The following is a 26,362-nucleotide window of genomic DNA, read 5'->3' on the forward strand; positions in this document are numbered from 1 at the left end:
GCGGGGTAGCCCTAAGGCGGCGGGCCCCCCTTACTTAGCTGGGACACGGGCGAGAAAACCATAAAGGCGACAACCCATTGTCCCCGCAAGCAAGGGGTGACCAGTGCCAAGGCAGCACCCCTTCAACTCAGATAGTCAGGAGGAGTGACTGGGTTGCTTAATAAAACAACCACTTCCTCTGACTAACCTGCGAGGAATGAAGTGACAACAGCAAATTCATTCTCTTTTATACTGCTTCTGCTATGATGCGAGTGAGAAATGAACCGCTAATTGGGTACTTCAGTTTGCATATTTACTGTGAGTTGGCGTACTGTGTGCATATTATTGTTATCGCCAAATGGTATTCGCATGCATTGGTATGCAGCTGCTGCTGTTGGCTACCTCCCTACAAGACAGGTACCCGTTCCCTAATCGATTACTTAATCGTCATCAATAACTTGTTCACCAATTATCGTCTTAATGACTTTTACATTGCTGTCGTGAAAAAGGTAACGCATGTGCTCTCTCAAAATAGTGTACGTGTGACTCTCTTTCTCTCTCTTACCTATTGTGTTTTCGACATTCCTTCTCGCTCGATGTTATTTACATTTTTAAGTTACTTCATCAGTTATGTTTTCGTTATCGCTAACCAAAACATATGCAACAACAACAATACGGGTAACTGGTCTATCGGTTACCCGTATCGGTTACCTTCTGTCAAATCGCTTTTTCTATGAATGAAACGCGTCCTTTATGTTCAGATAATATTTAATTATAAATTATTCATATATACAATGTTTTTTTACAATTTAAATTATTGCCTTATTACTCTAGCGAACTTTACATATGTGAATTTTTATATTTATAAACTATATAAATACATTAACGTCTATTCATAGTCGTGCCCTTTCCGAAACCTTGTTTTGAAGTTCTTATTTTTCCTGCGCTGGTAGTGTTGCTCATCAGTTTGCAGTCATATTAGTTTGGTAGGTATAGTAACATCAGACGTAGGGAAATTAGGAAGCATGTCAGGAGTATCACCAGAATCCCAAGAAGCATGGTGATTCGTCACCTCCGTTTTCTCCCATATCCGGATTCATTCCATACTAGTAATTATAAATATCTTGTAGATGCCACATAGGTGTAACCATACCCTCAAGATATTTCCGTTCAAATCTTGTGGTGTACACGTATACTTGTATTTGTTCTAAATTATTCACCACATTCTAAACATAGAAAAGATGTATTAAGTGTTTGCGTAAATACCATTGTGATTACAATATGGACAAACATTCAATTCTAAACTTTTCGTTGTTACATCAATTGTTTCAGCGTGTTGTACACGTAAATAAAAATTCATACTTGAATGTATTTTCGTCTTCCAATCGCATAATTTACATTTTAAATAATGACTATTAGGCATATGAGAAATCTCATGGTCCAATAATTTGTTGAAGCTTGGTGTAGCTGCTTGAATAACACAAAATTTACATTTTGCACCACGTTCGTTATATTTAAATTGTAAATGTTCTGGTTTCTCTACACGATGCATAAAGTTTAGATGCTTTTTCCAACAATGTGCTGAATTTAATTGAAATACATACATTGGGCATTGTCTCATGATAAATTTTCCATAAATATACTGAGCCTCTTTATGTAGGCTCTTTTCTTAACATCTAATTCTGGCCGTACAGGATATGACAGTTTTGCTTCAGGTTATAATCCACACTCATACTATTTTCAGATTCTGTTTCATAATTTTCATCATTTTCAACATTGGACTTTGCATCAACATCATTATCATCATCGTCATTTTTTGATAACTCTGTTTTAAGCTTCATATTTATCAAAGGTTCATCTTCCTTAGTATTAGAATTAGAAACATTGTCATCTTCGGTTAAGTTTTTATCAAGTTTAGCTTTTTTCCTAGGTTTAAATTCTTTACTATCCGTACTATAATTAATACCATCATCAACATTTTTCGTGGTCTGTTTGAGTTTTTAAATTTGCCAATGGTTCGCCTTTATCAGTATTAGAATCAGAATGGCCTTGGCCACCTTCACCATGTTGCAAAGTAGGCGACACATGTTGGTGTTGATGTTTGCGCATATTGCGGATATGTTGGTGGTTCACTAGTCATTAATTGTTTAGAAGTTTCAACTTGTTGCGTTTGTTGTTGTTGTTGCTGGCTGATGATGTGGTGTTAACGTTTGTTGTACAATTTATTCGGGTGATTGCACATATTGTTGGTGTGTTATAGTGCTGGAAATCCTTCCGATATTGAAAGTCCTTGATTAGTGTAATCCCCACGTAGTGAACTACTCCTGTGACCGCGTCCGCGGTAACTATTACATCTGAAGGCGCTTAAGTTACAGGCATAGCTGACATCGCTTATATAACAGGTTGACTCTAAAGTAAAAACCAAAACAAAATATTAGAATCAGTGTTTATGAATAACATATTTAAAATAAGCTCTTACAACAACGTGATCGGTGGCTACATCCCCGTGAAAGTAGTGTGGTGTTCCTCCTTGTATAAACGTAGATACTGGATGTGCTCAACCGTGCAGTTTTCTTCTAATTTGAGCAAATGTATGTTCTTACAGCCACAGCTGGAATATTTGGGATATTTCTATCCTCACATCGTCAAAATCAAATTACCTAGAATGAAAAAGAAACTCATATCAGTAAGAATAGATTAAAAGTTTTTAATATAAGCCGAAAAGTGTTCCATAAATAGGGCTCCACACATAGCTCTTTTCCAAAGGCACAAGAGAAATTTCAGATAACTAGAATCAGGACCTGGTAAAGTAACTTCAAAGGCGATTTAGTCGCCACTACTTCGTATGCGCATTTCTCTACGCTCCCTTTCGGCATGCATCATCAATTTCGTCATTACTATAAAGGCCATCTTGCTCACAGCAATCCAACAATCTATTTGTCCGCAAATTCGTGGAACTAAATTCCTAATGGAAGGTTCCTCTCCAAAAACTCTGTTTACAGACAGTCTTTCGCCGTGAAAACGAGGGCAGTGAAATATTACATGTTCTGCGCCTTCCAATTCGGACGGACAGCTTGGACAGAAAGGATCCTCCTCTATCCCACGCTTATGTAGATATTCCTTCAAGCCACCGTGCCCGCTCAATATCTGTGTGAGATGGTAATTTAGTTTGCCGTGTTTTCGCTCGTACCATTCCGCTATATTCCGGACTAGCATGAAGGTTCAGCGCTCTTTTCTCGAATCTTCCCGCCGTTCTTGCCACCTAACTATTGTTCGTGACCTTGCGGTTTTCTTAGCATCTTCAGATGGTCGGCTGAATCCAATGCCATACAGATCGGCCATTTCACCTGAGAGTAGATCTACTGGGATTTTCCTGGATAAAACATGGATCGCGTCATCGGAACAGCACATGCTATTCGTATAGCAGTAATGCGGTAGGCTGCTAGTATATCTTTTTGGTGGACCATTTTAGATCTGTGCCATACTGGTGCTGCATATAATATTATAGAGCTGGTTACGTTGGATAATCGCTGACGGGTAGCTTCGCTTGGGCCGCCGATGTTGGGCATTATTCGCGTTAGGGTTCCACTAACTCTAGAAACTTTGTCACCCACCGCCCTGAAGTGCTCCCTAAAAGTTAGTTTTGAGTCAATGATTACTCCTAGATATTTCAAGGAGGGCTTTGAATTTATTTGAAAATCTCCTATGGTTAGGACCAACTCATCCACAGTCCGCTTTGAGCTCATCAGTACCACTTCTGTCTTATTGCTAGCCATCTCCAGCCCCGTGTTCGTCAACCATTCCTCTATTCTTCCCATGGCGTCATTACATAATGCTTGGAGCAGATCAAGTTTCTTGGCCACTGCTACTACGACAATATCATCTGCATAGCCGACAATTTCCGTGCCTCCGGGAAGGTGGTTTTGTAGCACCCCGCCATACACCGCATTCCAAAGAGTTGGACCTAGAACAGATCCCTATCTAATCTATCTATCTATCAAATTATTCGGAGCAGGTACGGAACTTGTCTTGGGACACCCAAAGTGCACCCACGCTTCTCATGGCTCCAGCGGGTTAGCGGCTTCCTAGAACTTAAGCCACTTGCTGCTTCTAGATCTGACATCTGTCAGCTGGAGTCTTAGCCCGGCAAGCGCAGGGCACGAGCACAGAATGAAATCGATCGTTTCCTCCTCCAACTCGCACTTCCTACATCTGCTATCACTGACCAAGCCTAATTTAAAGGCATGTGACGCCAGAAGGCAGTATCCAGTAAGAATACCCGTCATGACTCTAGTCTACAGTTTAATGATAATAAAAATATAAGAATCAGTGTTTATGAATAACATATTTTAATTAATCTCTTACAACAACCTGATCGGTGGCTACATCGCCATGTAGGTAGTGTGGTGTTCCACCTTGTATAAACGTAGGTACTGTATGTGCTCAACCGTGCAAATTGACATTAGCAGTAACATTATTTACATAAACATAGCTTGGTATTTGTGAAGGCCTCAATATAGCATACATTGGTCCAGTTCGGTGTGAACCAGCCACTGGTACAAACACTTTTGAATGCATAGCTTTCATATAGGATGGATGTCCAGCAGTGCTCCGGTTGTGCCAATATGTAATGGGCTGCTCCGTCTCTTGGTACGGCTGTATAGGTATAGGCGGGTGCAATGTATTACTAGGCTCAAGATCGGAAGGTACATAGATGGCTCGAAGACGCCAGAGGGGATTGGAGCCAGAGTTTTCGGACCCAGAACCAAAATATCAGTAACTCTAAAAGCACATCCGAGCATTTTCGAGCGGAAGTATTCGCCATAAGTTAGTGCGCTAAGCTGAACATTACTATTGAATATTACTATTGTAATGACAATTTTCATTTCAACAGGTGATTCTGGCTATCCATTGGAGCCGTGGTGCATAACGCCTTACCGAAACCCCCCTATGGCTCCAGTGAATCCGCATTTAATGATGTACACTCAAAAGCAAGATGTATCATCGAACGTACCATTGGTATTTTTAAAGGACGTTGGAGAATATTAGGGTATGGCAATAGGGGTAGATACCATCCTACAAAAGTGGCACGATTTACCAATGTGTGTGCAGCTTTACATAATATCTGCATACAGTTCAAAATTGATTACAACGTACGAAGATATGAATCAGACCAAATCAGCGATGTTGACCCAGGCGAAGCCAACCATCTTACCACAATTGGTCAAACAATAAGAGACCAAATAAAACACTCTAATTAATTCCACGTAAAAATTAAGAAAAAACGATTTGTAAAAGCAAATGAATTCATTTAATTGTTTCTACTAAGTGCTAAGTATGTGTGTTAAAATTAGAGATAAATGAAATCACTATTCGCAGTTTATGCTTCTCCTCCTTAATGGTCAGCATCCTTTCATGCACTTGCAACAACCTCTCCTGCACCTGCACCAATCGGTCAATCTTCTCCCCCAAATCGCGCTGAAAATCAGACACTCTACTCAAATTTTGTTGGAGCAGGGACAATTTTTCGGCACTCTTACTTACTCGCCGTGGAGTATTGCACCGAGAGATTACACGCGGTGTAAGGGTAGTAACCGACCTAGATGGACCAGGCAAAGCGCTGGCTGATGCGCTGCTTGTTCCACTATCACTGTTGATCTCACTATCACTATTTTCGGTGCTGCTTCTATGAGCGGGTGAATTGCCAAAAGTGCGAACGGTACTATTCCCGTCCACTGCGACCTCAAGTCCGGCTGCCTCTATAATCAATTCCTCAGTTGCACTGATGGGAATTTCATTATAAGGACCTCCTCCAGTTTGTCTTTTGGACAATTTGTTGTGGGAAAGCTTCTTCTTCGCCTGATATTTTTGATCTGCGAAAACCTACGAGCAAACATTTGTAAGTATCTTGGTTGCACTTTATATATATAAATATATATATACCTTCCTCCACATTTTGGCGTCTTTTACTGGTGGCCCGTTAGCATTTAAACGCTTGGAAAGCTCCTCCCACAGTCTGTTGGACGTTGCTCTACCTTGTGCGGAATTTGGAAATTTGTTTTTCGGGTGTTCCGCCATAAATTGCGCCATGCACTCCTTTTGGTTTGGGTTTAGCTTGTTAAAATTCGTCCTTAAATAATAAAATATAGTCCAACAATAATATAAACACATATTTTGAGAAATAACTTACATTTTCTCTTATATTTGTATTAAATTTTTGTATATTTATATATTTGTACTCGCTTTCGGTTGCCGGTTTGTAATCGAATAACAATACGAACGATACGATACGATCACGTATGTCATAATCCAAAAAACAAGTTTTTACGTGACGAGTTATACGATCACGTATGTGGCGATTCGGGCCCTGGTTATTGCTATTTTAATTTCGTCATAATCGGGCGGGGGCACATATATTCCATCATCATCGATTGCGGGATCGGGTTCTTCATCTCTGCGCGCTGAATTGCTGCCTCCATTTAGGAGAACAGAGAAGTGTTCCCTCCATAGTCTAAGCACTCTCAGGACATCAGTTACAAGGTCGCCGTTTTCGTTCCTACAGGAGTTTGCCCCGGTCGTAAAACCTTCTGTCTGTCGCCGTATTTTTTGGTAAAATTTTCGGGCGTTATTCCTGGTGGCTAGCAGCTCAAGCTCCTCGCACTCACGCCTTTCTGCTTCTGCCTTTTTCTTCCTGAAAAGGCGTCTCGCTTCTTTTTTCAACTCACGATAGCGTTCACACACACCTCTTGTCGCGCTCGCTTTTAACGTAACCTGTAGGCAGCGTCTTTTCTTTCAGTTGCAACGCGGCATTTTTCATCGTACCAGTTGTTTTTTCGTGGTCGCCGGTAACCATTTTTTTCCTCGGCGGCAGTACGAAGTGCTTTGGAAATATGCTCCCACTGCTCCTGTATTCCTTCAGGATGAGTTGTGCTCTCAGAGAGCAGGTGTGAGAGTCGAGTTGCGAAATCATTGGCAGTCTGTTGTGATTGAAGCTTTTCGACGTCTAGCTTCCCTTGTGTTTTTTGTTCCTTGGTTTTAGCCGCGTTGAGGCGGATGCGTATTTTGGCTGCAACGAGATAATGGTCCGAGTCGATGTTAGGTCCTCGGATCGAGCGCACATCTAAAACACTGGAGGCATGCCGTCCGTCTATCACAACGTGATCGATCTGATTGCGAGTATTTCGATCAAGAGACAGCCATGTAGCTTGATGTATCTTTTTATGCATGAACCTCGTGCTGGATATGACCATGTTTCGAGCACCGGCGAAGTCAATCAGCCTCAGTACGTTAGGAGAAGTTTCATTGTGTAGGCAAAACTTTCCGACTGTAGGGCCAAAAACACCTTTTTTGCCCACCCTGGCGTTAAAGTCACCAAGCACGACTTTTATATCGTGATGGGGGCAGCGCTCGTATGTGCGTTCTAATTGTTCATAAAAAGTGTCTTTCACCTCATCGTCTTTCTCCTCTGTGGGCGCATGGGCGCAGATGAATGATATATTAAAAAATTTGGCTTTTTTTCGGATAGCGGCGAGACGTTCGTCCACAGGTGTGAACGCCAGAACTTGGCGACAAAGTCTCTCTCCCACCACGAATCCGACGCCGAAACTGCGCTTATTCGTATGGCCACTCCAATATATGTCACCATTTTTGATCTTCTTTCTTCCTTGCTTCGTCCATCGCATTTCTTGGATGGCGGTGATGTCAGATTTTGCTTTGACGAGTGTCTATTTGTTGACAATGCGATCCAAGCCATTTTGGACATTTTAGTGCCATATATTTTCCAGGCCAAAAACGTACTAAATTTTATTGCATTAATGATTGCAGCCAAAAGGATCTAAGTGTGCTCCTCCAAGCAATAAAATTTCATTGCTCGGCCAAAAGAACATGCAGAATTTTTTCAAGTATGCAGTTTTGTAGCCCGTTTAATTTTAGTATAATAAAGTGCTAAACTTAAGTTCGTACGAAGTCTCGCTGATTTGAAAGAGGTGAAGAAGGCTCTCCCCTCTCTCGTCTGTGCCGCAGACTTGGGTTCAATACTTGACTAATGCAAAAGCAGGCTTAGTCGTATAGCAGTGACATAAAATCACGATTTTTATATGAATATTCCCCATGGGACAAACATCAAAAATTCACAAAAAAAAATCAAAATAAGAAGGAAGATGAAAATACAGAACTTGATGAATCCCACGACACTCCTTTACTTGATTACGATAATTAGACACACGGTGGTTCACAGCCCAAATCGTCCACCATGAAAAATGCAAATTTCAACAAGAACTACTTCTTTTGACAAGATAGAATGGTTTATAAACAAAATATTATGATAGTGTAACGAATTTACTTGCAAATCCTCTTATTTGCAATCCTCTGCTAAGTTCGAATCACTAAACTGTTGAATAAATAACTCCAATTTGTAATAATGCAAAATGGCCTTTATTAAAGTACTTCACAATAACACTCAAACTGTGCAACGAATAGCTTGCTTAATAACCAAACTGATTGATAGCTCAAATGAAACTCTACTATTCAAAATAATACTGCTCTTGCTCGCTAGATAGCGTCTTAGTCGAAACTGCTTGACAACTCAAATCAAACTGAATTCCAGCGCCTCTACAATTGCCGCCTTTTATACTCTTTGATTTCAACCTTCGCATCTTCTAGGCGCTTCCAGAATCTGCTAGTCCAGCAGCTCTCAAACTTCTCAGCTGTAACTACAATTGCAAAATTTTATAGTTTTTCTCATTGCATACTTATAGGAGTATCTCAGATATATGCATGTGTTTGTGCATTGACTCTCCGCTGCTCGTATACGTACATGGTAGATATGTGTAGACGCAATTATAGTTTCGTTTATGTAGATACATAATGATTGATCTATGGATGTGAATTCACGTCACTGCTTAGCATCGGCTTAGAGACGATAGCATCGCTCAGTGCTGCTAACATTCGTTACACTGCCCTCCTACCTGACCTAAGTCTGATCGGGACGATCAGATCTCTCGATCTAAACGCCGCTAGCATCGCCAAATGTACCGCTCTTCTATTTCGTGATTTCCCAATTGCTTGTATGCGGTAGATGACATCACTGATCGTCTTCACAACTCTGTACGGGCCTTCCCAATTGCACCGATATTTGGATGGAACACCTTTCCGCCGGTGGGGGTTGTATAGAAGTACTGTCGTATACTTACGAACGTCCTACCCTTCCAGAAGAAGAAAGCATACTACCAAGGCAGACACGAGTCACCCTGGCCCAACTTCGTTCTGGATACTCTAACAGGTTAAACACGTACTTGTCCAGAATCAACCCCGACATACGCAATGTAATGACACCAACCATCTTTTCAACTGTTATGTAGAACCTACGTCTCTAACACTAATCTCCGCATAGTCCGCCCCTGTTGAAACTGTCAAGTTTCCTTGGAGTCCCGTTAGAGGACAATTTGTGAGTGGTCGTGCCCATTGAATGGGGCGAAGCACTGTTAACGCAACAACAGCAAGAGCGGCGGCCCCGATATATCGTCATGGGCTATATGTCATGAGGTCTATTATAACTTTCTACCGTCGCCTGCGAAGGTAAAAGTTGTAACGTCATCATTGCTAGATTTAGACAGATTTAATCTCATTTCAATCAGCAGACAGGATACTGACCTACCTCCCTCGCCATGCGTCAACCGATTATAATCCGCAGTCCTTAACTTAAAAATTTTGTTTCCACTACTGCTTAGCCACGGCTCCTGAATCAGGACTAAATCCACTCCGCCTCGCTCGAGGCACATTGTTGTTGCATTTGCATGTTAAATCTCTATCCATATCTGGTTCATGTACCAATGGAACACGAGGTTTGCCGAAAAGCGCCTTTCAGTGTTGAAGGTTTTTCTCACGCTCAATGGCGGATATGAGAAAAATTAATTATCATAATTTGGCTCCCTGTGTACACTGCAATTCAGTAGACTTGTCGTTTTTATTTCTGCAACACAGGAGCTCTGAGCATTTCCAAAAAAAGGTATTTAAAGCCTGTTTCCTAACGAAATAGTTATATTTACATTGGTTTCTTACAACTTCTTTTTAATTTCTTGCTTTATTCCACATACATATGTATTTAATTACTTGAAATGTCAATAGGTATTAATACAAATTTTCGCATAATTGTCGCTATCATTTCCAAAGACTCAAACATAATGCAAACACTTAATTTCTTTGTGGTCCTGACTCAATTATATGGTTGGATCATCTCATCAGCTGATTTAATTTTTTTTCATTTCACTGGAATAGGGATTGTCAAAAGGAGATGGCAAACGCAAAATGTAACCAACACATTGGCAATTGCATCTAATTTACCACATTATTTTCCCACAACACACAAGAATTGCAATGTTTTTTCTCCATTCCAATCGCTAACACCAAAGCGCAGATTTTGACAATCTGAACAAAGGTATGTTGTTGCTGTAGAGATGTGCCAACCATATAGTTGAAACATGATTGTTGTTGTTGGTGTAGTAGCAGTGCGCTAAAATTAAATTGCTTCTAAATTGAAACATGGTTGTAGTCTTGTTATTCGCCAAAGGCTTTATAAATTCTTAATAACCAAGAAATATCATTTAGAGCCAATTTCTCAATGTCTAATAAAGCTCACGAACTTATCTGTAGATGTATATTGGATGTGTTTTGGAATATCAGAACATCTTGAAATAGTATACACATTATGGGAGTGAAGAATACGCAGTGCGCCTTCTGATTATCGAGACTACCGACTGACTATAGAATATGACTAAAGAGTCTCTGTTCATGATGACGACGGTATGCACATTATTTTACTTTCAATCCACCAAACCACAAAATATAATTTAATTCGCGTAGCGTTGTCTGGCGGACAGTAAATTCTTAATATTAATATTTTCATTAACAGTAACATGTTGTATAATATTCACAAGCTTCTAACGATACATCTTAATGATAAATTTTAATTAATTTCATTACTCATGTTTGTTAGTTGTCATATTTTTGCCTTTGTTTAAAATTAAACAATCGATTTCTGAAGCAAATTTAAAGCTATTTTTTCACATCACACAAATAAACATTTTTACAACATAAAATATCGTTTACAATTCTTGTTTGTTTTTTTTTTAACTCTTTGTGAGTGATGGAGAGAATACACAATTAGTTTTCCATACACCATTAAACATCGGATTCGTCGTCTATAAATTTCGTTTATATATAAATGGTTTGTAATTGTCGAAAACGCATCAACTGATAATGCATTTCCAAGCCCGACGTTGTTAGCGTCGCTGTTCACCTGCAGCCGCTTCTAGTTCAAATTCTAAGTAGTAATCATTACTCAGGTAAAATGTGCGACATTCTGCACCGCCTCTATCGTCCAAATGTCCGCCACTACTCACTCACATTTGCCTATAGGGTGAATGCATTTTAAGCCATTGAAGAACCAATGATGGACCACCGGCTTGTATTTCTGGAGGTATGGTGCTCAATGGACATTTATCGATGTTCAAATATTTTAAATTCTGACACAATGCCAACTCGTATGGAAGCTTTTCTAAGCATGGATTCTGATTGATATACAAATTCTCCAGGTTCTCTAGAGATCCAATCTCTTCGGGCAGGTACTGTAAATTATTTTCGCTTACTGACAAATGCGTTAGGTTGCTAAGATGGCCGATACTACGTGGCAGTATACAAATTTGATTTGTTTGTAAAATTAACTTTTGTAGCTCGTGCAAAAGTCCAATTTCGTTGGGAAGTACCTCGATACGGTTTTCTTCCAAATCTAGAATGCGTAACTTGCGAAGATTTCCAATAGTATTCGGTATCTTTTTGAGAATATTATTTGATAGCACTAAAATTTCCAGATTTTGCAAGTTCATTATATCATCTGGGAGCTTTTGCAATGCATTTGTTGCCAAATTTAATTCGACCATATTCACCCATGTGCCTACATCAAGTGGTAATGCAGTGAGTACATTCTCCTTCATATTGAGTTTGGTAAGACCTTTAGCTCGCGAGAAAATGCCGTAAGGTATTTTATCGATACGATTATGTTCTAAATTGATACTGTAGACGTTTGTGAATTGAGCAGGGCCACCAGTTGGATAGCTGGTGAAGGCGTTACGCGATAGCGTTATATTTGTAAGTGCGCTAAGGCTAGCCAATAGACCATCAGGTAATTGGGTTATGCCATTGCCTTCGACATTAAACTCATCCATGCATTTGCAATTCTTCAATGACGCTGGAATACTTGTGAGACGATTATATCTATAAAAGAAAACAAAATTAATTTAAATATGAAGATTATTCAACGGTGATAGATAACACAAGCCTGCAAGGTTTTTTGTTTCGGATCAGGAAATCATTTCTAACGTATTTCTGCGTGCTGGGTCCGAATCCGTCCTCAGATTTTTGCGATATCCTAACCTAAATGTGCGAAAAACGCTATTTTTAGCAAATACATCGGAAATGACTTACTGATCCAAAACAAAAAAAAACCTATTTTTGCAGGCCTTTATAATACATATATGTATGTAAGTAATGAGAGCTATGAACCTTTATGCTATGAACCTTTTTACCCAAAATCACAAGGTAACTGTTCAGACTTTTATGTGTATACCTGTCCTCAAATTATATTCCGATGATTTGTCGGATAGAAATATTAACATCGTTCGGATACAAAAGAGGTCTTCACAAAATTTATTTAACATTTAAACACAGAATTGACTGGCTGTGTAAAGGTTTTTCTTCTAACATATAAAATATGTACATATCTTATTATTATTTTACCTTATACTATTCTTTCGCGAGTACTTTCGGATTATGTCGGGACTATTTAAGGTTAATTTTCCATTTCGATACTAGCTAAGGATAATGAGAAAATAATTTGTACGGTGTCTCGGTACTGTTATAGAACAGTTTTAGGACAAACTCAGGATTGGTTTCGGACTCATTTCGGGATTATTTAGGTACCATTTAAGGATTCGAATAATTCCTGAATTGCCCTAGAACGTTTTGGGACTGTTTTTGGAATAATATCGGTAGTTCCGATAGGTACTGTTTTGTATTGGTCGGAATAATTTCTTGATCACATCGAAGAGGTTTCGGTTTTTCTAAATAGTTCCGGATTTGCATTGGAAATCAAATCGAGACCATTACTTCATTGTTTTACATATAAATTGTAGAATACTTCGATATTTTTTTAAGGATCTGTAACGAATTTTGGAAAATTCTGATTCTTTTGCACCTTCTGTTTTAGATCGAATCCCTGAACTGTCGAATAAATAAGTCAAATATTTAGTATAGCAATATCTCCTGTATTTACAACTCTACTGTAGGACTTCACAATTAAATTACTCGCGTACTTCACTAAAAGAGTGTTAAAATGAAACTGGTTCATTATTCCTCAGCATGAGCTGGTTTTATGCTATCGGTTACCTCATTCGCCCATTTCTCCTAAATGGCCTGGCAAAGTTGACTTAGTCATAACGCCATAGTCATATCCAAATTTTTACTTATCCATATCATTTGGCATCGGTTATTAGTGCCTTAACAATTTTATTTTATAAGAAAGAATAAAATGCAAAAAATTACTAACAAACTCCACATATGTATAAAACTATCTTATTCAAAACAAAAAATGAAATATCCAAAAAGTTTATGAATTCACCAAATGAAATATTTATAGGTTATGGATTTGGCAAAAAACCACTTGGTTGGTATAATATGGTTATGACTTGGGCGTTATGACTAACTACATTGTGTTAAGAAATGTTTAATGTTTAAAGACCGACAATTGTTTAATATGTAATATGGAATTTGATTTAATAAAAGAATTTAGATTAAGTACAATACAAAGTTTAGTTATTTATTATAACAAAATTAAGTACGTTTGTCGTGATGGCCGTTCATCTACCAACTGACTAGCTGCTCTTCGTCTCACATCTTCGCTGTCGTCGTGACTTCGCTCTCTCTCATCTTTTTATTCTCCAGGCTTGCCATCTGACTTTCACAGCTCGGCCTTTCCTGATCGATCGTATCTCCGGACGATTCTTCGCTGACGTACCCATCGATATTATTGCAATTGTTGTGGTGATCGGATTTTTCAATCTCCAAGTCGTCGTCTACTAAACTTTGAGTACACCATGGTTTCATGTTTTCATTTGTGAATACGCCTACGTAGGGCTTTCGTCGAGTTAAATCATCTGGAAGATCTTCTACTACGTAGCGGTTGTTAGGTAAAACTTTGGTTACCAAATACGGTCCTTTGTACGACGGATCAAGCTTGTGCGAGGTACCAGTGGGTTGAGGTACATAGTTAACCATGATCAAATCTCCTTCGTTGTATGGTTTTGGCGTTTTATGGTTCGCATCAAACCGTTGCTTCCATTTGGCCCTTTCAGAATTAATTCGTTCAGCCACTGATTCCATTCGGAAGTCGTCGTGGCGACTAGTATCATCACGTTCATCTTGCACGGCCTGAATCAATCGATTTGTGGTGACGTCACGAAGTTTATATGTAAAAATGAGGCTATTTGGACTCTGCTTGGTCGTTGCATTACTTTGAGAGTTGATGCACCACTGAAGTTGTGGCAGTGCTTCGTCCCAATCCTTGTCGGATTTAGTGCTGCATTTAAGCGATGCCAAAATAGTTTTATTAACACGTTCTGCCTGACCGTTGGCACGAGGTGTGCGTACTGCTACTTTTGTATGACGGATGTCGTATCGTTCGATAAAGTTTTGAAACTCTTTGGAAGTAAATGCCGTTCCTCTGTCCGAAACAATTTGCCTGGGACATCCGTAAACCGTCATAAAATCACGTAATGCCTTTAAAACTGGAGTTGTTTTCGTATTCCATAATGGTCGTATAACTACATATTTCGTGAAAGAACAAACAATTACAAGAATGTACAAATTACCGTGTTTACTGCGTACGAATGGTCCTAAATGATCGATATGTACGCAACGGAATGGTATTGGTACAACATCGCTAATATGTAGCTGGGCTTCTTTTTTACCCCCTGTGACTTTATTGATACAACATTCTGGGCATGATGCTATGTAAGATTTCACATATTGACGCATACGAGCAAACCAAAAGTCTTTGGATAACCGTTCACAAGTTTTTTCCAACCCGAAGTGACCTGCTTCGTCATGGCACGCTCTTGTTAATCGCCATTTCACGCCCTTCGGAACTACCAGTAGTTTATTTCCATTGACTTTACGATATAGACGTTGACCTTGTAGTACGTAGTCATCCTTCAGTTGACGTGCGTTAAATGTTTCCTTACCGTTAAGAACATCGACGATCTCTTTTAGGGTTTCATCCTGTCTCTGCCTTGCCGACACCCAATCGTTGTCGATATTGACCAATTGGTATACTGATTCCACTATCGTTATTGGTTCCGTTGGTGGAAGAGTTGGACTTCGGCTTAAGCCGTCAGCCAGTGTATTCTTTGCACCTGCCCGATGGATACATTGAAAATCAAACTCCTGTAGTTTGAGCCACCATCTAGCCACTCTGGGTAACAATGGGGTAGTTGCTTTTGTCACGGCTATAGCATTACAGTCCGTGATTACGTTAAATTTCTGTCCAATTAAATACATTCTGTATCGTTGCAAAGTTTCAACTATTGCCAGAACCTCTAGCTCATGGCTGGCATAGTTTCGTTCAGCTTCGTTACATTGTCTACTAAAATAAAATACAGGTTTCCATTCAGTGCCGTTGTCGTTTTGTAGTAATACTCCAGATAGTCCTATGGAACTCGCATCCGTATGCACCTCATGTGGCTTAGTTGCATCGTATATTGTTAGTACAGGCTTCGTGATTATCATCGTTTTTAGTTTTTCAAAAGCGTCGTTTTGTTCCTGATTCCAAACAAACTCTGCATTCTTTTTAAGCAACATCGTTAATGGACGAGCTAATATACAATAATTTTTAACAAATTTTCTGAAATAACCTGTCACTCCTAAAAACTGTCGCACCTCTTTGGTTGAAGATGGTTTTGAATATTCTTCGATGACCTTTGTCTTATTTTCGCCGGGGCGTATTCCCTCACTGTTGATATCGTGACCAAGGAACTGAACCTGTTTGGCCATAAACCTACACTTAGATGGTCTAAGCGTTAGACCTGCTACTTCGATAGCTTCCAAAAATTCTTTAAGTACCGTGACACCTTCGTCGACTGTCTTCGTGGCTATAATGACCTCATCAACATAGCTTACCACCTGTTCACGATGCTTAAGTGACTTGATTAAGTTTACAACTATTTCCTGAAAAACCATCGGCGCGTTGACTAAACCAAAAGGCATAACGTTATGCTCAAACAAACCCTCGTGAGTTAAAAATGCTGTATACTTTTTTGATTCTTCGTTCATCGGTACCTGGTAATAACCGGACGTCATGTCTAATGTCGTATAATATTTATTACCCGAAAGACGTGAGAGTTGTTCCTCCACTATTGGCATTACGTAGTTTTTCCTTACCGTAACTTCATTAAGTGCACGATAGTCGATACACATTCGATGTTCGCCATTGGATTTTTTTACTAGAAGTACTAAAGCTGCATGTGGTGAACTACTTGGCCTCGATAGCTCTGGGCGTTGTGAAAAGGGCACTTGATATCGTTTACCAAGTATAGGACCTGATTTAGTTACCTCTATCGTCATTTGTGCGTTTTTGCATCTACCAATGCGGCTTATATCTTCCGCAAAACAATTTTGCTTAGCAATTAAAAGATTACGTACCTTGTTTTTCTCTTCTTCAGATAAGTCGCTGAATATATTAAAACTATTTGACTTAGCTTCGTCTAGATGTAATACATCTCTGTCTATAACCATGTTATACCCATTATTTTGTAAGACATCCCGACCCAATAAAATTTCGTAGGGCAGCAGTCTATCCGCGACAACATAAAGAGTTATTTCTTGTTTAACGTCATTAATATTTGCGACGACGTTGACTTGCTTTGTCACTTGGACCTTGGACCCGCCGAATCCCGTAAAGCATCTGTTAGCCTCCAGTATCTCCATACCATCTGTAGCTGATTGGCGTATCAAGGAACAAACGCTTCCGGTGTCAATAAATGCTTCGAACTGTTTTCCATTTAACTCAACCGATTTCATGACCGGAGGAGCTTCGTTGCTTTCATTGTGGTTACCAATCTTTGTGACTGTTGGTTTCTTGTTGCAATTCTTAGCTTCGTGCCCTATTTTCGTACATACAGTACAACGTATCTTTCGTTGAGGTTGTGGACACTTGATTGCGATATGACCGTTCTCATTACAATTGAAGCACTTTATTTGCGTTGGCTTCGAATTAGATTTCGTTTCGGACTTCAATGCTTGCTGCGTTGGAACTGTGGATGTTGTTGAAATACTACTTGTCATCGTTAAGTTCTTGAGTGCAAGTAATAATTGACTACATGTACCAAAGCTCATTGCTGCTAGTGCTTTTGTTAATGCACCGTCGTTGAGACCACTAATTATATGTGTATTGATGGAAACATCATCCACCAAACCCTGTCTACCTATAGTTAGCATAGAATAATAATATTCTACATAGTCTTCACCATTTTTCCGCTTGCGTCTCATAAGCATTTTATGTGCCTCAGCTGCATTGTGTGTTGAAGGAAAATCGATTTTAAATGCGTTCACGAATTGCGACCATGACTGAAAAACAGGTTGTGCATCCAGCCAACGTTTGGCCATACCCTTCATTTTGTGCTGAACTGCAATCAACACCATTTCTTCTTTCCAACCGTGGCATTTTTGCAACTACTCAATTCGAATTAAAAACTGCGTTGGTGATGCTGACGTTTTGAGTGGGTCGAATTCGGGCATCACCCCGATCATATCTTGAATAGTTACTCTTGGATACGATACTCTACGTAAATCATTAGCCGACGCCCAAACTGGTTCATTTACAACTGACTCAGCATCGTCGTTATCGTTAAATACTGGTTCAGGTGCGCTGTTGTTTGGTACCTGTGGTGGATTTAAATTGAATGTCCCAAGTGCTGACGTTAACCCAGCCATTGCTTCCCTCAAGCTGTTGAGTTGTGTTCTTAAATCATTTGTTGACTCGACACTCTCGTCTTCAAGTTCTGCCGGATCTATTTCATCCACGCCTAAAATTTCTTGAAGCTTCGATACTTTGGCTGCCTTAATACCAGTCGTTGGCAAACCATTGGCCCGCAGCAGTGTATTCAACTGAATTACCCTTAGCGTATTCAGTTTAATCATTGTGCATGTAAAATAAAATATTTTATTACTAGAAAATACAATTCGTTTATATTTTATTTCACCCTCCTTGTAAATTTTAGCATTTGCCGTTCGCTAAAATTATACTACCCGTTCTTATTTCTTTTCCTTCCGCTGTATTTTACTTTGATTTTTCGTCGTTATATATTCCTATTCGTATTAATTTGCTTTGCTACAAATTATGTTACCGATTTTCAATGCTGTATACACACTAATACCTATGGCTGTGTGTGTTTCGCTCTTCCAATGGGTACGTTGGTTCTTTTCAGCAGTGACGATGAGTTGAAGTCGATTCGCTTCGTAGCTGCGCAGTCGAAAATGTATGCGCAGTGAAGTTAGCGCCTCTGTTGGTTTGCGACGTCAACTGCTCTGTCGTTTATCTGCTGATCGTTGTTTGTGAACTTAAGCGTAAAAGTTCTACAAAATTTAACGTTTTTCGTATTTGCAATTCGTTGCAAAATTCGTGTATTAAATAATTTTCGTTATACAACGTTGACGATACGTTGTTGCGTTTTATTGCAGTACTAATACCTGACTGCGTCGTTGAGACTTCTCTGTCCAAAAGCTGCTGCCGTTTTGCAACCACTTGCAATTTGCGCTGCTTTTCACGTTGAAAGTTCTCGAAGAATTTTTCTTGTACGTACATACATATGTATATTTGTACAACGTTTCGTTTTGTTGTAGGCGTTTGGATATACAATCCCGCTGTCTGAGTTGTTAAGAAATGTTTAAAGACCGACAATTGTTTAATATGTAATATGGAATTTGATTTAATAAAAGAATTTAGATTAAGTACAATACAAAGTTTAGTTATTTATTATAACAAAATTAAGTACGTTTGTCGTGATGGCCGTTCATCTACCAACTGACTAGCTGCTCTTCGTCTCACATCTTCGCTGTCGTCGTGACTTCGCTCTCTCTCATCTTTTTATTCTCCAGGCTTGCCATCTGACTTTGACAATTGATTTCCATAAGGTTAGTAGTTTTGTACGGATATGGATGTCAACTTCGCCGCGGCTTTAAGGTCTAGAATGTTCACGAACAACTGCTTATTTGTTTCTCCTTTATGTATCTGGTACACGGTTGCCACTTTGGTTCATTTTGGACCAAAAATTGTCCTTTCCAACCCTATTTGGTCCGATTGTTCACTTTTTTAAATTTTGGTCCTTTTTAGGATGTAATTTTGGTGCTTTTGTTTTTTTTTAGGGTAAAAATGTTTAATACTGCACACAAAATTTTCCACACATTCGTTAACCCTCATATAATTTTCTATTTACCTCAATTTATTTCTTACGAAAAAACTGCTGTTATTAAAATGTAGCAAAACAATGGCACTTCACCTAGCAGATAGTTTAGAAAAGTGTTGGATCTTGAAGCAAACCAATTTTCGTTAATTGTTGATGAAACAACAACAAACTGAGGTTTACGGATCATATTGTTATATTGTTGCCAAAATGGGCAAAAAAACTTAGATTTTGGAAGAGATCATGTAAACTTATTAGTAAGAAATATACGTTGAAAGTTTATAGATCCATCATAGAACCGCACTTCTTACATTGACCTACAATATAGAGATATACGCCGCCGATAAACGCCGTCGCCGCCACCGATTTTGGTCATTTTTCGCACGCCGCCGCCGAATGTCAAAAATATCGGCGCGGCGGCGGCGGCGTCCGGCGCGTTACTATATTTTCTTGTTTAAGACTGTTTAAGCCATTTATTGTTCATGTCGAAACTTGATCGGATATGGTCGAAAGTGGTATCAAGAGATGGGCATCACTGCCAGTTATAAGAAACTACTTGCGAAATTTAACTCTTTCTAACTGCTCAAAAGTTATTTAAAAAACAGGCGCTTTCGATGTCAGCTTAACACGGACTTTGCGTCGCCCAATTTACCAAGTTATTAAAACAAAAGACTGAAAGAAAAATTTGCATATTTTTTTTTCCAAACATTAATAATGAACAATGAATTCAAATAAAATGACCCACGGCGAACATGTTTTCAAATTATCCGAAAGTTGTTAAAAATGCAAATTACCCAAAAAAGGTGCCGATTTTTTTTTAATTTTATATTGCGATTGGCTGAAAGAATTAGCGAAATCAGTTATGCAAAATCCTTTAGTGGGTTCTAGGGGCATAAACACCCCTTTGAAATGATTCTTACCTCTACTTAAGTTGAGGATATATGTACGTATGAGAAGGGTTTGAAATATCACTCGGGCTTACATTCAAACATCTGTTATTTGCGAAAATATACAAAGCGTCTGAAATGTTAATTTTGATTTTCACACTTCATCCTTCAACACCCAAGTCTCCCGGTTTAACAATTCCTAAAGTTGGCGACCCTATCCAAAACTAGTCCCTTGGAGTGAATCACATTGATTATAGCCTATCGACCAAGTTTAAATATCACCTCGGCTCCTTTTACAAATGTGAATACGTAGGCACATATATTTACTACGTGAGGTTTTGTCCTTCGCAAGAACACTCAAAGTGGTGAAGTAAAAGCTTTCCCAAAACAGTCGAACTAATGACCGTGTGTGCTACTACCCTAATGTAATGGGTAGTCGAACTAGTCTGAAGCTACGCGGTCATCCATAATGAGCTCTTATATCATTAGGCCGGAAAACAGCAGTGAACATTTTTCAACTTAAAATAGGTCGACTTTCATTCTAAAATAACGTTTTGATTTAACGAAGACTTGAAATCAATGTTGTGAACACAAAAGTATGCAAACTTTGGTCTACATTTTAAAAATGTTATCCAGGATCCTTGTAAAATTTTAATTATGTATGCCGAGGATTATACGATTTTCACCCATGAGTTACGCAATGACATCCACTTAGACTGCTTATGATTTAGCGGCGTCCTTGGCCGAATAGTCACTCCCTAACGTTTCAAGGTGTTTCTCTAGTGTAGCTCGGCAGCATAGCGCGACAAAAACATCCGTTAGAAAGTCTTCGGAGCTACACCTAGAGCTTCTAGGAAAGTGACGTCGAGGAAGGTATGAGTTCGAAGTCGCAGTCCTTTGGCTTCTGTGCTGGCATATGGTGTGAGGGTCAGGAGGCGTGGTAGCGACTGGTGGACTGTTCGCACATCGGGAATTGTAGCTCTTACAGCCGAAAAAACTGGGGGCGCCTTGTGCCACAAGAGTCATAAGTCTTAATACACCATTAATAGCAACCGTAAGCCGCCTTTGTGCGTGACCGCCAAGGAGCCACAAATGATTTAAAGAAATTGTGTTCGCGACGATTATTAGGAGTTAACCCCAGGTGAAACTACGCTTTGCACCAGATATACAGACAAAAGTGTGACCATTTTATGTATCTGTATATTCCTTTCGGCAGACGCAGGAGTACCAATTCCAAAGGCCGGGGTTAGGTTCGAATCCTCTCTGGAGTATGCGAACGAGGGACAGTCCCTCCGTAAGGAGCTACTCCTGGAAATTTTTGAATGATCTTTTGAGGCAAAAACCCCGGATCCCTCCGAAATGGCCAAAACGTTGATCTCCTTAAATACGTACAAACAAAACCTTTCGTAAATATTATTTTTTTAAATAGAAAAATCAAGGTTTTTAAAGTAAGAACACCGGCGTATGCCGGCGCGCCGACCACGCCGCCGCCGTCGATAAAGTGATCGGCGTAAACCTCTACTATAATATTCTTTATTGCCAATGAAACACATGTCGACAGGTTACATGTTATGCAAAACAAAGCTATGAGATTAATATTGAAAATGAGGTACGACACTTTCATAAAGAGTATGATCGATGCATGAGTGTGAAACAGCTGATATTTTACCATAGTATGAAATTTGTTTTTAATATAAAGCATGGTAAATTACCAGCCTGCCTAAGTGAAAAACTTGTGTATGTGAATGAAACCCACTCTTACATAATTAGGGAAAATTAAAATTTTAGATTACCTCTTTTCAAAACAGAAATAGAAAAGCAAAATATATTTTACAAAGGCCTGAAATGCTTTAATGAACTTCCCAATCATGTTAAAAACTGTGAAAACTTAAACACTTTCAAAAAAAGTTTATTTGAATATTTCAAGATAAAATATTTGGTATATGTATTTCATGTTGTTGTTGTTGTTGTAGCAATGCTCGCCCCACCTAATAGCCGCGACCGATCACAAATTTTCATCAATATCCTCTAACGGGAGTCCAAGGAAACTTGCCGTTTCAACAGGGGTGGACCATAAGGAAAGGGGTGTTAGAGGCGTTGGTTCCACATTACAATTAAAGAGATGGTTGGTGTCATGTGGGGACACATTGCAAGCGGGGCATACATTTTGTATGTCGGGGTTGATTCTGGATAGGTAAGAGTTTAACCTGTTACAGTATCCAGAAAGAAGTTGAGCAATAGTGACACGCGTTTCCCTGGGGAGTATGCGTTCCTCTTCCGCGAGTTTTAGATAATTTTCTTTAAGTATTGGATTCACCGGGCAATTCCCGGCATAAAGGTCCGACGCCTGTTTATGGAGTTCGCCAAGGACCTGCTTGTGTTTTTTCACTTCATACGGCTGGGTTCTCAGGTGCCGTATTTCCTCAAAATGCTTACGGAGATGACTCTTTAAGTCCCTAGGCGGTGCTGGTTCATCAATCAGATGTCTGTTGGGATGCCCAGGTTTCTGGGTATTCAACAGGAACTGTTTGGTCAGCATCTCATTTCTCTCCCTGATGGGGAGTATTCTCACCTCATTATGCAGATGGTGTTCTGGGGACATAAGAAGACAGCCCGTGGCGATTCTGAGAGCAGTATTTTGGCAGGCCTGTAGTTTCTTCCAGTGGGTAATTTTTAGGCTTGGCTATGGGTGACGCGTAGCACGTAATCGGCTGGCTAATTGCTTTGTATGTAGTCATGAGCGTTTCTTTATCTTTTCCCCAGGTACTGCCAGCGAGGGATTTGAGGATTTTGTTAAATGTAGATCCTGATCAAACGTCACACCCAAGATTTTGGGGTGTAGGACAGTCGGTAGCGTAGTGCCATCGACGTGGATGTTCAAAATGGACCCCCATTTAATCTGTATTTCATGTTACTGATCCTTGAGCGTACATGGCCAATCCAAACAGACACAGAGGAACCTTATGCGTCAGGTCAAATATATCGCTCGCAATCAAATTGGGGAAGAGTTCCCGAAAACATCGTCTCAGACAAACAGTTGGAGGGTTCATGAGAGTCACGTATATTCCAACAAAAATAATAAAACAATAATATATTATGATTAATTATGTTTATATAAAAACTGACGCAGGGAGGAGTGGAAACACATCCTTTCCAACCATCCGATAAAAGTGGCTCATTCTGCTGAGCTGCTAGCGTTTGTGTTGATCGGAATCAAATGCATTCCGACAGCACAAACAGAACGAAAATAAAAAAGTTTTAAGTAAACGATAACATGCCGAAGTTGGTTATTTTGTGACAGTATTTTTGGTACATTGGAAAATTGTTGTTGTTATTATACGTTTCGGTAAATTTTCGTCAGTATTTCAAGCCCGAAATACTGGAAAAAAGGTAGTATCATATAAGCATAAGCTATGTATATACAAATTTACATGTATTTTTTTGTTTTGTTTACATGTTTTTTAAACGTGTTATTTCCTTGAAATGGGCTTTATTTGTTATACAATAAGTTATGAATTGTTTTGTACAAATATAAACTGCAGCTATTGTTTTCTTCAAAAAAAATCTACCAACTTCTACCACTATTTTCATTTTTCGTCTACCAACATTCTCTTTTTAAAAGTGCACTTGATTAGACAAACAGGTTACGCTCTTCACACAGACAGGTTGCGCTCTTTGCTTACCAAATGATTTAAGGGCCCATTACTGATACTTAGTCTATTATGTAGCAGCACGCACATTCACAGCCACGCTCACCTGATAAAATGCTTGTTTTTGTTGGTTTTTCTTTGTGGATGCTATTTGGCACTGTTATACTTCTTAGGACCATCCTAGACAGTAAGCTGTCATGGAAGCTCAACTTGGAGGAGAGGGTCAAGAAGGCCTCAACGGCACTCTATGCATGTAAAAGAATGCTGGGGTGTACGTGGGGCCTATCGCCCTCTCTTTCTCATTGGGTTTTTACAGCGATTGTAAGCCCTATTCTATACTATGGAGTTCTTGTTTGGTGGAAAGCCACACAAAAAACAACATACCTCAAAAAATTAGAGGGGGTATGCAGACTATCGATGCTTTGCATTACGGGAGCCCTGAAAACAACCCCGACGGCTGCACTGTATGCCATTCTGCACATTCCACCTGTAGACCTGGTAGCAAAGAACAAAGCGTTAATGACCGCAACCAGGCTCGATGCTTCGGGGCAGCTTGAGCGCCGACCATATGGCCATAGTAGTATAGCGTCCTCAGTCACAAGACGAACTTGAGGGAGATCTTAAGGCCACAATAGAGGTGAACGGTTGGCGCAAGGGTGCGCAAATGGCGGACGAGGCGATACATGTGTACACCGATGGTTCCAAAATAGTGGAAGGAGTAGGGTCTGCGGTATACTGTGCTGATCCGGAATTAAGCAGATCCTACAGGCTGCCGGATTACTGTAGCGTTTTCCAAGCGGAAATATTAGCCGTAACCAAAGCAGTAGAAACCCTGGAAGAGAATAGCTTAAGCTGCAACCGTGTTAACTTTTATATTGACAGTCAAGCAGCAATTAAGGCAATAATCTCGCATAGCACAGCATCTAAATGCGTGTTAGAGTGTAAGCAGTCTCTGGAGAGAATCGGGACAGGGAGAAGCATACATCTATATTGGGTCCCAGGGCATATGGGAATAGATGGGAATGAAAAAGCGGACGAATTAGCTAAAAAGGGCGCATCCCTTGAAGCTTGCTCCGTAGACGTCCCAATTAGATTGGGCGAGATTAAGCGAATGCGAGAGGTGCACATGATCGACCAAGCAGAAAAGGCGTGGGTTCAAGCGCGGGGCTGTAAAGTGTCGAAAATTATGTGTAGGTCTTACAACCTTAGACTAACACAGTTGCTTCTATCATTAAAAAGAGAGGACTGTAGACTCATGACGGGTATTCTGACTGGACACTGCCTTCTGGCGTCACATGCCTTTAAATTAGGTTTGGTCAGTGATAGCAGGTGTAGGAAGTGCGGGTTGCAGGAGGAAACGATCGAGCACGTTCTGTGCTCGTGCCCTGCACTTGCCAGGCTAAGACTCCAGCTATTAGGAGTGATACAGCTGTCAGATCTAGAATCAGCAAGTGGCTTAAGTCCTAGGAAGCTCTAGGTCCTGGTTTTTGATAGGGGTTTTCAGTTTGGTCGTTAAAACAAACTTCTGGTAACACTACGGACTCAATAAGTCTATGTGAGGTCCTCATGGACCGGCCAGTTCAACCTACCAACCTACCTAGGACCAAAAAGAAGTGTAGTAGCTGCTATCGAAAACTGAGTAAAATTTTTATTGTAAAATTACAAAGAAATATCCTTATTTACTTTCAAACGAGCACTTAATTACATCTCTCTTTAAAATCCATATATTTTGACCAATTTTAATTAACAAATTTTGATACTTTATTACCGGGGAAGATTGCTAAAACACGACCAAAACCGTCGGGGAGGTATTAATAGACACGTTTTTGCATCGCTGCCAATAATTCGAATACTTTTTCTGTTTAGACTATTGATAACAGGACAAAACGCGCCTTTTCATTTCTCTTTCCACATTTTGGTTATTGCAGTCGACCTCGCTTTCAAACTGTTTTTCGTGGAGAACTTTTGAACGGGTAGAAAAACTTAGAACCCGTGTTTGTATTCTTAATGCTGGAATAACTACGCGTCCTCAGATACCCCAATTCAAGACTTTTATATAATTTTCTTTCGGACCCATATAGGTGCAGTACATTTTCATTAAATTCGTTCAAAAAAATTTACCATCACAGCAACCCATGTCTGATATTCCGGTCCGTTTTTTGTTTCCCTGTGTCGCTTTCCACGACAGCAACCCCTGTAATTTTGACACTTCGTTCAGTGTCAGACGCATGTCCCACGCAGGTTCCACTGAGTTCCACAATAGTTTGACACTGACCGAAGTGTCAAACGGCAGTGTGTTAGAAAGAGCAAGGAATTGTTTCCTTCTAATACATATCAT

The 26,362-nt window shown here is 39.7% G+C and overlaps 1 protein-coding gene across 11 annotated transcripts in view; it reads right to left on the bottom strand.

The window, feature by feature from the left end:
- Positions 1 to 729: 729 nt before the first annotated feature.
- The window catches only part of Sur-8 (leucine-rich repeat protein shoc-2), a 91,693-nt gene continuing 66,060 nt past the window's right edge, over positions 730 to 26,362 (bottom strand). For 10 of the 11 annotated variants that reach the window (XM_067763589.1, XM_067763585.1, XM_067763591.1 and 7 more), the window contains 3 exons: positions 5,923 to 12,249; positions 2,459 to 2,639; positions 730 to 2,388 (listed from right to left, as the gene is read on the bottom strand). In XM_067763589.1, coding sequence (XP_067619690.1) covers positions 11,379 to 12,249 — 871 coding nt within the window. In that variant the 3' untranslated portion in view covers positions 730 to 2,388; positions 2,459 to 2,639; positions 5,923 to 11,378. The remainder of the gene's footprint in view (positions 2,389 to 2,458; positions 2,640 to 5,922; positions 12,250 to 26,362) is intronic. The other variant, XM_067763583.1, reaches the window with a different exon arrangement.

This window comes from Eurosta solidaginis, chromosome 1 (assembly GCF_040869045.1).
Source record: "Eurosta solidaginis isolate ZX-2024a chromosome 1, ASM4086904v1, whole genome shotgun sequence".
NCBI classification, from domain to species: domain Eukaryota; kingdom Metazoa; phylum Arthropoda; class Insecta; order Diptera; family Tephritidae; genus Eurosta; species Eurosta solidaginis.